The sequence below is a fragment of the Haplochromis burtoni genome, unplaced genomic scaffold (assembly GCF_018398535.1).
Source record: "Haplochromis burtoni strain Fernald_Lab_line unplaced genomic scaffold, NCSU_Asbu1 Contig_133, whole genome shotgun sequence".
Taxonomy (NCBI): domain Eukaryota; kingdom Metazoa; phylum Chordata; class Actinopteri; order Cichliformes; family Cichlidae; genus Haplochromis; species Haplochromis burtoni.
This window is the reverse complement of record NW_024582494.1, coordinates 161558-176986: the sequence shown is the minus strand read 5'-3', so window position 1 is coordinate 176986 and position 15429 is coordinate 161558. Positions and strand designations below refer to the sequence as shown.

The 15429-nt window shown below is 42.2% G+C and overlaps 1 protein-coding gene across 6 annotated transcripts in view; it reads left to right on the top strand.

The window, feature by feature from the left end:
- pex5la (peroxisomal biogenesis factor 5-like a) overlaps positions 1-15429 on the top strand; it is a 116908-nt gene that overhangs the window by 86057 nt on the left and 15422 nt on the right. For all 6 annotated transcript variants that reach the window (XM_042224269.1, XM_005931001.3, XM_005931000.2 and 3 more), the window contains 3 exons: positions 11466-11582; positions 13365-13508; positions 15248-15318. In XM_042224269.1, the coding sequence (XP_042080203.1) occupies positions 11466-11582; positions 13365-13508; positions 15248-15318 (332 nt within the window). The remainder of the gene's footprint in view (positions 1-11465; positions 11583-13364; positions 13509-15247; positions 15319-15429) is intronic.

The window sequence follows — 15429 nt, the reverse complement described above, 5'->3', positions numbered from 1 at the left end:
TTTTAAATACTCTAGGAACAACAAGTAGGCCTGCAGAGCGAGAGCGAAGTGCTCTAATAGGGTGATATGGTACTACAAGGTCATTAAGATAAGATGGGGCCTGATTATTTAAGACCTTGTATGTGAGGAGCAGGATTTTGAATTCTGGATTTAACAGGAAGCCAATAAGGACAAAGGAGAAATCTGCTCTCTCTTCTAGTCCCTGTCAGGACTCTTGCTGCAGCATTTTGGATCAGCTGAAGGCTTTTCAGGGAGTTTTTAGGACTTCCTGATAATAATGAATTACAGTCGTCCAGCCTGGAAGTAATAAATGCATGAACTAGTTTTTCAGCGTCACTCTGAGACAGGATATTTCTAACTTTAGAGATGTTGCACAAATGGAAGAACGCAGTCTTACATATTTGTTTAATATGTGCATTGAAGGACATGTCCTGGTCAAAAATGACTCCAAGGTTCCTCACAGCGTTACTGGAGGCCAAGGTAATGCCATCCAGAGTAAGAATCTGGTTAGATACCATATTTCTAAGCTTTTCAGGGCCGAGTACAATAACCTCAGTTTATCTGAATTAAGAAGCAGAAAGTTAGCGGCCATCCAGGTCTTTATGTCTTTAAGACATTCCTGCAGTTTAACTAATTGGTGTGTGTTATCTGGCTTCATGGACAGATAGAGCTGGGTGTCATCGCATAGCAGTGAAAATGTATGCTATGTCTTCTAATGATACTGCCTAAGGGAAGCATGTATAATGTAAACAGAATTGGTCCTAGCACTGAACCCTGTGGAACTCCATAATTAACCTCAGTGTGTGAAGAGGACTCTCCATTTACATGCACAAACTGGAGTCTATTAGATAGATATGATACAAACCACTGCAGGCAGTACCTGTAATACCTACAGCATGTTCTAATCGCTCTAATAGGATATTATGGTCGACAGTATCGAATGCTGCACTAAGGTCTAGCAGGACAAGCACAGAGATGAGTCCACTGTCAGAGGCCATAAGAAGATCATTTGTAACCTTCACTAAAGCTGTTTCTATGCGTGATACTCCTAAACATGACTGAAACTCTTCAAATAAACCTCGGCAGATATCTGTAGCTGTTTAGACAACCTACCTTTCAAGGATGTTCATAAAGAAATTGGAGATTGGCCTAATAATTAGCTAAGACTGCTGGGTCTAGAGATGCTTTTTGAGTAAAGGTTTAACTACAGCCAGCTTGAAGGCCTGTGGTACATAGCCGATCATTAGAGATAGGTTGATCATATTTAAGATCGAAGAATTAATTAATGGCAGGACTTCTTTGAGCAGTTTTGTAGGAATGGGGTCTAAAAGACACGTTGATGGTTTGGAGGAAGTAATTATTGAAGTTAACTCAGAAAGATCAATTGGAGAAAAAGAGTCTAACTTAACATCAATGGTACTAAGAGTAGCTGTAGATAATATTACATCTGTGGGATGATTATTGGTAATTTTTTCTCTAATGATAAAAATTTTATTTGTGAAGAAGTTCATGAAGTCATTACTAGTTAACGTTAAAGGGATGGTTGGCTCAAACAGAGCTCTGACTGTTTGTCAGCCTGGCTACAGTGCTGAAGAGAAACCTGGGGTTGTTCTTATTTTCTTCAATCAGTGATGAATAGTAAGATGTTCACTCATGATGGCTCGTGCAATGTGAATTTCTACCTGAAGCCCCGTGGAGCTGATTTCCATTTGACTTCTTCAGCTCCTTTTTAATCTCTTTGTGAAATGATCACTATTGTGCTTCCTACAACGTAATCGGCCTGTGGTGCCAACTGACAGAACAGTGTGTGTAAAATCCACAGAGGAGATTTCATGAGTGGGCTGACCGAGAAAAATATTCACGACTCTGAGCGAGCTTGCAAACGGACGGTAAACAAACCGGACATTTTGCCTGATGTCACAGGATACGCCAAAGTTACAGTAATTAGAGACATTATTGGAGAGTGCACAGCCGAGTGAAAAAAGGATTTATGCATTTTTTAAATAAAACACGACACATTAAACTATGTCGTTATTTATTTAACAAAAGTGAAAGAAGCAGCGTGTAAAGCACAGCCGTACTACTTCCAGTTCTGAGGTTGTATTTTTCAAATCAGCTAAGAAGAGACTAATTTTCTTGTCCTGTCGGGGTCACCGTGAAACATGAAACACTGCTTACTCGCTTCTGTTTTGTTCCTAAAGTACTGTTGTCACTTTTCAAATTCTTTGCCCACCAAGTTACTATTTGACCCAACGATTACACGAACAACAACAAAGATTTCCCTGTAAATGTTTGTTCTTTCACTTTTCAAACAGGTTTATTTTTGAAACGTTACAGCATAGTCACTAGGTACAAATAAACCAAAAACACTGACTTTCTAAACTGGACATAGGATAACAGACATAACCACGAAGGTTGTGTTTCTGTAATAAAGTCATTTTACCGCTCAGCAGACGTCTGAAAATGGGAGTAAGCCCTGCACTGCTGAAGGTTACAATAGACTGCTGTACACCGAGCTACGAGCAATGATCAATAAATAACAGAAGTGAGAGGAGCAGCAGCAGTAAGGGAGTAGAGCCGCCCGTTCGGGGGATCCCATCCCAAATTTGACGATGACGTAACATTTCATATTAGCGAAAAGCTGCATCCACCCAAACACCTGTACAGGTTCTGGTCGTCCGGTGGCAGATAAATGATGAGATTTAGAGATTCTCCTTCTGAGAACGGCGTATCGATTCGTAACAGTATCTCACAGCCTTGATCGAGAAGCCTGAGTGCTGGCCTTCATTTGATGCGAGCCGTCAGCCATTTTGGCTTCGCTTGCCAATGCCAAAGACCTTAATCGCATAATTTCAATTTAAGCAGCTGTGCATATGCATGCTCTTTCATACTTACAAAGACACGGCGGTAGAGACAGCACAGAGAGAACATTAAATCAGCACAGCGTCTTTCTTCCAATTCATTCAATTAGACGAAGCAGCCAAATGTAAGAAAATTAGGACCCGGGGAGGATTCGTGGAATTAGCCGTCTAAATAGGATTCATTTTACGAAGCTGGCACTTATGGGAACCTGTAAGCTTATGCCTTTAGTGCCTTTGCACATAAAAACTGTGGAAAAGGGAGGATAAAGTGGCAGCGGTCCAAGACTACTAACTATACAGGGGAGATATATTTAAAGTATGCACAGTGCATGTCACACGAGGACGCCGTAAATTACTTTGAGCTGATGACAATGTAATGCTTTCATTAAACAGAGAAGCCCTGAAATTGCTGCAGGCTAAATTGTGACTTTGGGAAACAGCGTTTTGGCTGAGGGGCATAGGAAAAGGTCCCACAGTGGTGATAAAAATGAGACGAAGGTGACTGCGCACCCTTCCGTTTGATTAAAACGCAGCGGCTACAATTTTATCTGACAGAATATTAGTCTGAGGCAGTCTTGGTTTAAGTTGCCTTTGTTGCGGCAATGTAGTTGCCGACAAGTTAGAGATGCAGCCCTGCGATCAAAAGGTCAGCAGTTTTAATCCACAGTCCTCCTGGGGAAAATTAGGATGGGGAAAGTAAATGAGTAATGCCTCCACTATTCTCAACAATCTCCATCTCTGTGCCCTCCAGCAGACCACAAAATTGCAAATGTTGGAGCTGTAAAATTTTCAGTGTGAGAATGAAGACGCACAAAGCATCTCCTAAAAAAGTATAAATGTACCTGCATTGAAGAAAAATGATATTTATATATTTGATGAGTGGTGAATGCAGCATGAATGGAAACTTTCAAAATGTGGAGTGCAAAAAGTGAGCCTTTGTGCTTTGAAACAACACTTTGGGTCACTGAAAAATGAGCTGGTGAAAGTTCCTTCCAGTGTGAAGGTTTTCAGGAGCCCAGGTTCTGTGTTTACATGCAGACTTGTCATGTGTAAAAAACATCCTGTTTTTAGCATGGCCCTGTTTATTTGTAGGCTTCCTATATGTAGGCCAGTATTTGTACACATTCAGGGCTATATCTCCACATTAGACATGCTCTCAACAGCTATTTTTTAAAATTGAAAGCAGAAAAAAGTATTTGTAGCCTAACATGGAAACATAAGTGAAAAATAAAGAAAATCCATCAAATAAACTATAAGCTATAGTGCAGTATGTAAGATGCTGTCCCTTTATCTACTTTGATCCCACAAAAAGCTTAATTTGGCTGTTAATTAAACTTTCTATGTACTTTAATGAAATATGTATTTGATCCCCGATCAAGGGGGCGAGCTCTTGATGGCGAGCACAGCGGTGAGATGTTTCCTGTAATTGGTCACCAGGTTTGCACAGATCTCAGAGGGGATTTTTGCCCACTCGTCTCCACAGAAACTCTGTAAATCCTTTCAGGTTCTTTTGGTTGGTGCTTGGTAACTCAGCGCTTCAGCTGCTTCACAGGTTTTCTGTAGGATTAAGGACTGGCTAGACCACTTGATGACCTTAATGTGCTTCTTCTTTAGCTGCTCCTTTGTTGCCTTGGCAGTGCATTTTGGGTCACTGTTGGGTGATTGTAGAAAACCCATCCACGACCCATTTTTGAAGGAAGGAGGCTCCAAGATTTTATGGTACGTGGTCACATCCTAAATATGGTGAAGTCATCCTGTACCCTTAGTAGGAAAACAGCCCCGAAGCACAATGTCCTTATAATGCAGACACAGCGGATCGAGCTGATGCCTCGATTTTGGTTTTATCTAACCACAGGCCTGGATGTGTGCATTCTTCAGCAGGGGGACCTTACAGGCGCTGCAAGATTTCAATCCGTTACAGTATAATTGTCATGAATTGCTGTGTAGCAGGCAGGAGATTGGACCCAAAGCAGACTCACGGAAGCAGCACGTGAACTCAAAAAGCAGCTTTATTGCTGGAAAAAGGCAAAATGGTACAAAACTAAACTGGGAAATTGTAATGATCATTCACACAGGGGGCATCACACAGCTATGGGGGAGATCACGACAACCAGCGCAGGTAGACGCAGACACTAAATACAAAAGGGATAACGAGGGAAGTGAGGACACATGGGGAACACAGCTGACACGAATTACCTAGACACCACAGAGGAAGCAAAACAAGACACGCCGAACATGGGAACACGACCTTCACAATAAAACAGAAAACAGGAATGGAGGAGCGGGCAGGCTAGAGGGAGCGAGGGAACACGAGGGAGCGACGGTGCAGATGTGATGGGCTGGGGAAACATGAACATAATGAAGTGAAACACAATGAGAGAAACAAGAACTCACACAATTAAATAAACACAGTTGGCAAGGACACAATAACCAAAAGCTAAACAGAATAAGCAACCGAGGCACTACAGAGTCAACCGTAGAATAACAAAGTAGACTAAGATCATACAAAATGACAAAAACCATGAGAAAACTCAAAACACTGAAAACAAAAGACCCAGAACCGTGACAATAATGTGTTACCAAGTGGTGGCTGTGGTCCCAGTTATCTTCAAACTTGTGTAGTTTCGGGCTGATCCTCCACCTTCCTCATCATCATTCTTGTGTGGAGCTCCAGAACGAAGGCGACTGTTTTTTTATTGCTTCCATTTCTAGATGATCCCACCAACAGTTGTTACGTCTCCCGATGGTCTTGTAGCCCACTCCAGCCTTGTGTGCTGTACATGCATAATGACTTCAGATCAAGTTGATTACCTGTAATCTGCATGAAACATGGGCTCACAGGCCTGGTATCACTGGCAGCCAGAATTCCAGCTGGATTCAATGGGATCAAGTGCTTATTTCACTCAGTGACATTCAAATCCATTTATAACTTTTATCTAATGCATTTTTTCTACATTTTAGATTGTTATTCTCTCTGTCACTATTAAAATAAAACTACCATAAAACATTGCAGCTGCGTATTTCGTCAGCAGCTATCAAATAATATACTGCAGTGTCTACTACAGTGAGGAAGAATACAATAAGGAAGTAGGTCCTGAAGGTCACATCTTCACTACTATAATAAAAGAAGCAAACTTTGTTGCTACTCCGGCTCAACCTAGAGTAAGGATCTTTCATTTCAGTTTGTTTGCAATCAGCCACAAACCTTTACATGAAAAAGCCCTCACTGAAGTAGATCTATGTGCTGTTATCAAAGACATCCATGCAGAAGGTCTGCCAAAATGCACTGGTAGCACTTTGTCCACAGCAGTGCATTTTACTCGTCTCTGAGTGACATTATCGGGACTCTAGCTTCCTATTTTTGTCTCGCTGACCAAGGACTTGGCCTACGCAGCACAGAAGTGGGTGGCTCATTAACATTAAAAGGCCAGGCCAGTCCTGCTCTGGAGATGAGAAGAGTCCTTTTTTCTGGAGTCTGCTGCTGTGTCACTGGTAAATAATGAGACTTTTTGTGATGCAGGCCGCCTGGGCAAAGTGGATAAGTAACCCTGTTCAAGTACTTGTTTTCTTCCAAAGACTGTGTTTCAAGGTAACAGTTCAAACTGACATCCTGTTAGGCCAGTTATCATCGCAAATTTCAACATCACAAGGAACAAAACAAAATAACATTCATTTATAGATTATTAGCATTTTTTCAGTTAGCGAAAAGCAGGAAATATTCACTTTAGTGTGATGAAGGTTGGTCTGATGGTTGCCAAAAGCTTTAAAGCCTGTGGGTCTCCATTCCCTCTGCACCTGGTGATAAAGTCGTTTGTATAAATGCAGACATGAGCGAGATCTGAACTCATCCATAAGACAAAGTTTCATGTTGCTGTTTGAATGCTCACTATGCTGGTTTACACACACAACTCCCGTGAGTGTGAATCTCTACCTTTATATTAAGTCTATAAGTCCACCTGTGTTTACAGTAACGATAATGCTCTATGCAAAAGGGCATTTCATAATCATTTATTATAAATAATTATGGCTCTGTTTTTCCTATCAGGCCTAAGATAAATATATTGCACCTTTCGTTTTTTAGCTGACTTATCGAGAATTTTCATTACAAATTACCTTCTCAGCCGCGTCCATTTATTTTCACTGCATTCATCACCTCAGCCCGTTTGAGTAGCACGCATTAATTGGACTCTAAAGGCAAAACATAAGTATAGTTTTTCCAAAAGTAGGCGACACAAACAGCGATGTGCAAGCTCTGTAGAGGCTGCTATGATTATTGCTGTTGTTAATAATGTATTCATGAAGTAACTAATGAAACCCCACCTCATTTACAAGCAGCGGCGACATGTTTGGTGGTGGGAAGCTCTCTGTCTCTTTCACGTAGCACTTCATCAGAGCTGCTGAAATTAGAGTCGCAGCCGTGGCCTCACTCCAGTCGTACGCAGGATATAATTACCTTGCTGTGTCTTTGCCTTGTTCCTCATAATTAAACTGCCAATGCCAGCGTTGAAAACATCCGTCACAGCATTATGAAGAAATATGAATTTCTTGTCATTTCACAACATGCATGTGTATTTACTCGATTTTAATTCTCCGAGCAATTTACTGAGCGGTACCGCAAGCAGTTTACCGTCTACGACTTGGAAACATTGAGATGATGGGTAGGTAACAGGGCCAATGCAGGCCCTGCGATAAAAATAATGAAAAAACATTAAAGCCGTAGTATTTAAATTACCACAATGACTGCAGCCTGCCATAAAAATCTATTATAAGAACATGAAGATGAACACTGCCGGAAGCCAGGAGGAAATGATGCTGTGCAGGGAATCAGGATTCGGGACTAACAACTGGAAGTATGGATCATATGAGCGCAATATTGTGGATTTTTAATTTATTTTAAGTAAATGGTAGTTTCTTAATCTTATACTGATTTTAGGGGTAAAAACTGTATTTTAGCATTTTATTATTAGTATTAAGGAAGAGGGTCGGAGTCATTGTTAACCTTCAGCAGTGTATTTTTACACACTTTGTAACTGCAGATAGCACTGATAGTGGTGTAAACAAGCGAGCTGCTGGGCATCTTTTCTCCGTTATGTTCTGTAACACAGGAAACATCCTGACACCAAGATGAATAATACAAGCCTGTAATAACAGCCAATCATTAAGCCAGTCAGACTCAGCCGATGTGAATGCAAGACTAACGTGTGCTGGTTACTTTCAGCAAGACATTTTAAGGACGTCCTGCTATGATACTCGCAGTTCTCACACTGGATCACGCTGGTCACACTTTGTATATCAGTTCGATTTATTGCATAAATGCTTGCTTAAACTTAGAGTACAATGTGTGAAGGACAGATGAGAAACACCTTATTATTTACATGTGGAGTTCAGATTTGGGCCCAGACTGTCAAGTCAGGGCTGTGTGCAGGCAGGAGTGGTGGTAAGGAGGACCCAAAGTGCAGACGCTCAGAGGCATGAGCGTACTTCAAAACAGCTTTAATGCTAAACTCAAAAAGTAACAAAACTGAGAATCCAAAATAAACACGGCCGGACGGACAGACAGACGAGAGTAGATCACGACCAGGACGGAAGAAAACACAGGGCTTAAATACATAGAGGGAGCAATCAGGGAATGAGCAACAGGAGGGAAACAGCTGGGGCGAATCAGGCCTAACGTGACAGGGGAAGCAAAACCAAATACATTAACATAAGACATGGACCTTCAAAATAAAACAGTAAACATAACACAGACTGAACTTACAGACTCACAGGCAGGCACTACAGAGGGAACAGAGACGTGGGACCAGGGCAGACACAAACACTGGCTGTATCCCAATTCAGGGTCTGCAGCCTTAAAGTACGCAGCCTCAACGGTCCTCAAGGGCCGCGTGCTCAAAGACCGCTAAGGCCGGAAGTGCGAGGCTTGTGAAATGGGACGGTCTAGCCTCCGTTGCGCTGCCCAGGTTGCCTAGCAACCATGATACTAACAGCTGGAAACGTGTCATAGCTGTGTTTGACAGAAATGAAGGAGAAAATCTTTTGTTCATTTGTTTGTTCCTACATGAGCTTTGATCATTCTCTGTAAGATTAAGCTCAGCTATTGAACGGCGTATATTTTAAAGTAAAGGCTTTAAAACCAAGTTAGTACAAACGTCACTAATGTCACATGACTTTGCCGACATGTGGCCAACAGGAATGTTTAATGTTCTTCGTAAACATTTGCACATAAATAAGTGACATAATATTCAGTACTTACTTAAAGTTCCCTCTTCGGGCGCCCCTCATCCGCCGTTTTTTTTCGGCAAAATTATCCACACCCACCGCCGCGCTATGCATTCTGGGATATGTTGGGCCACGAAGTCTACACCGCCACAGCCTTAAAATTCAGGGAAATGAAGGCCGCATTTGAGGGCCGCATTTCGAGCAGCCTTTGAATTGGGACAGCCTTCGTCGCGTCGCGGTGACGTAATCGGCCTTGAAATGCGTACTTTAAGGCTGCAGACCCTGAATTGGGATACAGCCTATGTCCACTGTGAACGGCCATCTTTGAACAGAGGGCGGGGCTTACGACACCAGCTGTCTGCCATCTATAATCCAGCTCCTTTCCCAGACGCCTTAATGACCACTCACATCCTGGGTCCTTTGACCTCAGTAAGTCACATGATAGGGTGGGGCTAGGCTTCACTATGGGTTCACCTGAAACCTTGGCTGATTATGACCCACACCCGTTTTTCACACCCTGGCTCGTGTGATCATGTCCCTCTTTGGGGGACTCTCCCACAGGGCTTAAATCTGGGACTCTCCACCAATCGCTGCTCTTAGAACTGAAGAAGCTTCTCGGATGAAACGTCTTCAAGAAACCTAAAGAGACACTTTTCACATCTCATTGTTTAATTGTTTTAGTTTACAATTAAACAATGAGATTGCTGTCATTTTGTTGCAAGCAATTTTAATAGTGTAACCGAAGACAAGGGAAGAGTAAACGGGGCAATGAAAGAAATTGATAATTTATTTATTACATTAATTAAACACACAAATTCCCAGTTATTTCCAGACAGGACTTACAACATCCTGCTGATATCCCAGCTGCACATGAGACTTACCACACAAATGGTGTGAGAAATAACACAACACTGCAAACCGTTACACCCCGTTTAGCGACACTGCAGTCAATTTACCTGTGGCATGCACTGCAAACAATTCGGGTCTATGCACTATGCATGACCTGTAATCTGGAATATAAAGGGAAGTGGCACAATCAAATAAACAAAACACAAAGAAGGAGGTTAGTCCGCCCTTACACAACTCACTCACAATCAATACCCGCCTTCACGGCTGGACGGACTAACCAAAACAAAATTCCAAATCAATCAAAAGAATGAACAAAAAAGGACAGAGACAGCACAGCTGAACAACACAAACAACATTATGGAATAAAATATTACCCAATAAAATATCAATTTTGTGAAACCATTCAAAGTCAAAGCTAAAACACACACTCAATATACCTACAATATTGATCCATCTCCCTGCGCGCAGTCGATTGAGGGCTTGATCAATTCTCCTATTATAACTCGTGGTCACACTACAAAAGTCCAGCGACACGCATTAAAAACGGGCACCTACAATAACAAATGATCCAAACAAAATGGCAAAAGTCTCTTACCGACAGTATGCCCACTCGCACCCGATTGAATTAATCACTCTTCTGTTTTTTCCACAGAAGAGTGCTGACCTCACTCCACACACCCACTACCTTTTCATAGCTCTTCAGCCAATCACCTGGCAGAGAGCAACAAACTGCCAGGTGACACTTGTTACAATCGGTTTCTTAAAGCCTCTTTGAAGTGTTTATAGGTCTGCTACCATAATAAATAAACACAATTCAACAGTTTCCTTATAATTAGTAGTCTTGCCGTTAATTACATTACAGTAAGATGTCGTATTCAAGGGTTATTGCAAAACAACACAAACTCTGGTTGATTAAACTAATTGATGGCAAACAAACATGTATTTAAAAGGTTCCCAGTACAGGCTTTGATTTCCTGTCAGAAGAAATGTTAGAAAATGCTCCAGGAAGCAAACTCCCACATTACACTGACAGCCTTCGGTCTGCTGATTGAAAGGTGCAAATATCATCCTGATAGAGTTCCTTAAGTCCAACTCTGTCAAGGAAATGTGAACATTTTGTGTGTTTCTGATCGTCTTAGAAAGAACAGACCAAGTTTGAAATATGCAAATTATTGAACGGCAGAAACAGTACTTCAGGTTTAGCTGCTGTTTTGAAGAATTAACCGATTCTGTTGAAAGAAGGTGCCAGCCGCGTGTTTCATTCTGGTCTGGTCTTCATCCATTTCCTGCAGCTGCATTTCCAGCATAAAGCATTTTTCCTCTAAACTCTGCCTTGACATGCAGATGTGATGAGTCATCAGGAGTGTGAGGTCTGTACATTACAGCAAGGAAACAGGCAGACGTGACATTTCCAACAGTAGGGTGATTGCAAATTGCAAGAGCTAACTATTCACTCATTTCCCCCCTGTCACCTTCCATTCCTTCCTTCCTGTTTTCTTGAACTGTGTCCTCTCTCTCTCTCTCTGATGTGTGCAGTCAGATACCGAGTTCTGGGATAAGATGCAGGCAGAGTGGGAAGAGCTGGCTCGGCGAAACTGGCTGACGGAAAACGAGCAGGCACAGATTCCCTCCACTGTGTCTCCGTACGAGAAGGTCACTATCATTAAAATGTTACTCTCAGCGCGCACGCAGATTCGTCCTGATGACAGTGATGCAGGAATATGCAGAACTGCGTGTGCGCCTAGAGTGAAAGTGTGCAGTATGTTTACATCTGACATCTATAAAAACCTGAAACCAAATATAGTTTTATCAGCCTTTGTAGATCAACATTTAAAATATCTGAGCTGTTTATTGTCTTCCACGTTGATTTAGTGTCCAATTCTGTATTTATCCATGTGTGACTGTCAGAATTTATGCAGCCATAAAATGAACCTGTGCTAATATTCTCACAATGCGCATGAGGGAAGATTTATGATTAGTAAGTGGCCTTGAAGTCTCAAAGTGATGAATGAGTGAGCAACAGAGGGATTTTAGAAACAGGCGTGATTAATGGAGGCTTGTCACCCTGAGGTTAACAGTCAACTATCAGAGACTTTAAGGTTACTGTAATGCACCGAGCTTTGTGGATCCAGAACTTTTATATATGTGAATGGGTTTTAAAAATGAGGGATGATGTCTAAACTAGTGTTAAACGACTCCGTGTTGAATGTGAAGCCTTTGGTCTCAGTCACACATACCTGGTAAGCACTGGTATCCATGCAAAGATGAGTATTCCTCTAGTGGTTGCCAGTAGTTACTGGAGGTCGCTTGCCGTCGCTGTGAAACTGATTCTTAAAGGCCAGCCAGTGATGCCATCACTACCAGTTACTATACTGTCGCTTAGCATTAGCTGATAACAGCGGTCACCTCCAGTTTGTGTGGAAGATACCTAATTGTCTGCAAGCACTGGCTAACTACTGGCTAAGTGATTGTGAACCTGTGACGTGTAACCTGTCAAACTTTCAAGTTTCACTAGCTAGGAGGCCAATCAGGGAGTCTATGCAGACAAGTGGCTTCTTCCATGTAAGCTCCAGGCGACCGTGGCAACCTGCTAGTGACCAAAGAATTTAAATAGAAGTTTCCAGCAACATAGCCAACACCCATTAGCCAGGTTGTTGGGGAATATGGATTTTTTTTCACCTAGAGTCAGCTGCTGGGTGAATGCTGTGCCACAAAGGGATGAGGTGGTCTCTAGGTCTGTTTGACCGATTCCCTATTGTGTATGAGAAGAGTGACAATATGAAAACCCAAGAGTGAAACAGCGAGTAAAGCTAAAGCTGCTTATTTTATTGAAAGCAGCACAGATAATTAAAGTCTAAGAGTCTAAAAATATGCCATTCTGAAGAAGAAACATACAAAAAAAGTAATAATTTAGTTGTATTTATCTTTCTGTTTCACGCCAGACTGATCAACACTACTTGTTAATGTGTTGTGATGCAATGTAACAACGCCTGCACACTGACCTGCATGTTTACCGCATCACAATGACGTTTTCCCGAGTTTCAGAGGACATGAGCACATGTCTGAGCATCACCCACCAGCTGACCTTCTTATGCCAGGAAATCATGTGAGAGCAGACTTGTGGGCTTTCTGTATTGATCCCAGCGTAGCGCTCGTTCTTAAGGAAAAATCTGTTTCAAAGTCATCATGCTCAAAAGCACGCAACACACCAGGGTAATCACAGTTTGAAAATGCAAAGTTTAACATTTAAAGAGAGCAGACAAACCCTGGGGAGCTCAGTCCAGGTTTGATGTGAAGGAGAAAAGATCAATTCCTGCTCCTGCAGTTTTGCTTAAATATACAACTGCACAGGACACTTGGTTTGCATTGGAATAATAGAAGAGTGAAACTGACGTTGCCACTGTGCTTGTTTTTATCTTTTCTTCTTGCTGATAGGGTTACTACTTCCACACAGATAATCCTTATAAGGACTTGCCTAATGCATTCGAAGAGGGACTGAAGAAATCCCGAGAGGGAGACTTGCCAAACGCTGTGCTTTTGCTTGAAGCAGCTGTCCTACAGGACCCTCACGATTCAGAGGTGAATTCTGCTAATATACACATGCACAGAGCTGTCAACACACACTGTTTACCCAGTCAAGTCAGTAGCAGAGCTATTCATATTTACAGACATTTGTACACTTTTAGAGTACAAATGGCCGATAGAAACTGCAGCCTTACGCCGGCTAACTGGACTGGATCACTGAGGCTTTCATTGCAAAGCTATGGCTAAATCCTCCCCTGCTACAGAGGAAGAATGCCTCACTGACCAGCTGATTTGGTAGGCAGCACCCACAGGCTCAATGCTGATTGCCTGTAGAGGTCAGGGGATTTTTTCCCTTTTAAAAATAGTTGTTTACTGTAGCAAAAAAATACTCGACTTGCACTTGATGAGAATTTCCATTTGCCCAGTGAGATGAACAATAGCTCATTCTCCTTTTTGTATTCCTCCCATTTCAATGGAGTGACCTCTTTGCGAGCTGAAAGAGCAAAGCCTTCATTCAAAGTACTTCGGAATCCCCTGGAATATACAGAAATGTGCCAGTTATTCCGAGGAGAGGATTATCCCACGGTATATGGAACTAATACGATTCCAAATTTCCTTGTAGGGCACGTAGCGGCTTATTGGCCGACTGCGAAGACCTCTGAATCATTCAGAAATCATTTGGCGCCTGGTTTCAAAGAGCTGAACAAAAAAAGCATGTAGAGAGATTAGAACAGGTTATTAAATGTGCCCTTACACACACATCATACAGTGGGACTAATCTCATAATCTGGATTGGATTTCAGGTTCGTTATATCATTGTCTGGCCTCTTGTGTTGATGAAGGCCCTAATTCAAGTCAGTGTCGTCCCTCTAACACATAAACATATTCAAATTAAAGAGGACAGCAAGTCATTTAAAGCTGTGGGATAATGATCTGCTCAGCTGAGCAGCAGAAGAGGATGATAATCAGCTGCTTTGGGCAACGATGAGACAACCCCCAAAACAGGAATGCTTTTTTTCCTTCTTGTTTTCACTAGTTTTGCATTTGGCTAGGGTCAGTGTTACTACTGGTAGCATGAGGTAATACCTGGACCCTACAGAGGTTGGTAGTAACTCCTCCAGGAAGGCTCATCAGTACGTACCATTGCAAGGAGGTTATCTGTGTCTACCAGCACAGCCTCGAGAGAATGGGGGAGATTGGGGTGTGCCAAGTTACACAGGAAATGGGCAGAAAATGAGGGGCAAGAGGACTTCTGGAGAGATGAATCCAAATTTGAAATATTTGGTTCAAAGTGTTGACAGTGTGTATGGAGGAGCAGCCCTGAGTGTCTACAGCCAACTTTTAAACACGGTGGAGGCACAATCGTGGATGCAGTTACCTTCACATTTTGATCCACTGTATATCATCTATAAAGCATCTGATTGGCAGGGGCTTCATGTTTCAGCATGACAGCGATGCCAAACACGATGCCAAACAATGCAGTAAATGCATACCTGGATAGGTCCCATTGCGGTTACACACAAAAGAAACTATATTTATTATTAAAGTATGCTCTTTTTCAGTTTTACTACATAATATCTGATGGTGTCTGAGGACAATAGCCCAAATAAAACACTGTCAGTCTTAATCATCACTGCATATACCCCAGTTGTACTTCCTTAAAATTAGCTGGAGCTATGGATGTCTTAACTCACAGTAGCCAGACAACAGCCGTGGCAGCATAGGCTGTACACTGTTTCCACCGTGTGTTTTTTACTCTTTGTTCTTTACCTGTTTGTATTGTTTTGATGCAGGCCTGGCAAGTCCTGGGGACCACCCAGGCTGAAAATGAGAACGAGCAGGCAGCGATTGTCTCCCTCCAGAGGTAATGACAAACAACTGCATTCAGTTCCCATTTAAAATCAAAAAACGCTCGCAGACATTGGAGTCAGTCAGCTGTTGCTGCTTGGGAACACCATATGTTTGCACAAGTGGG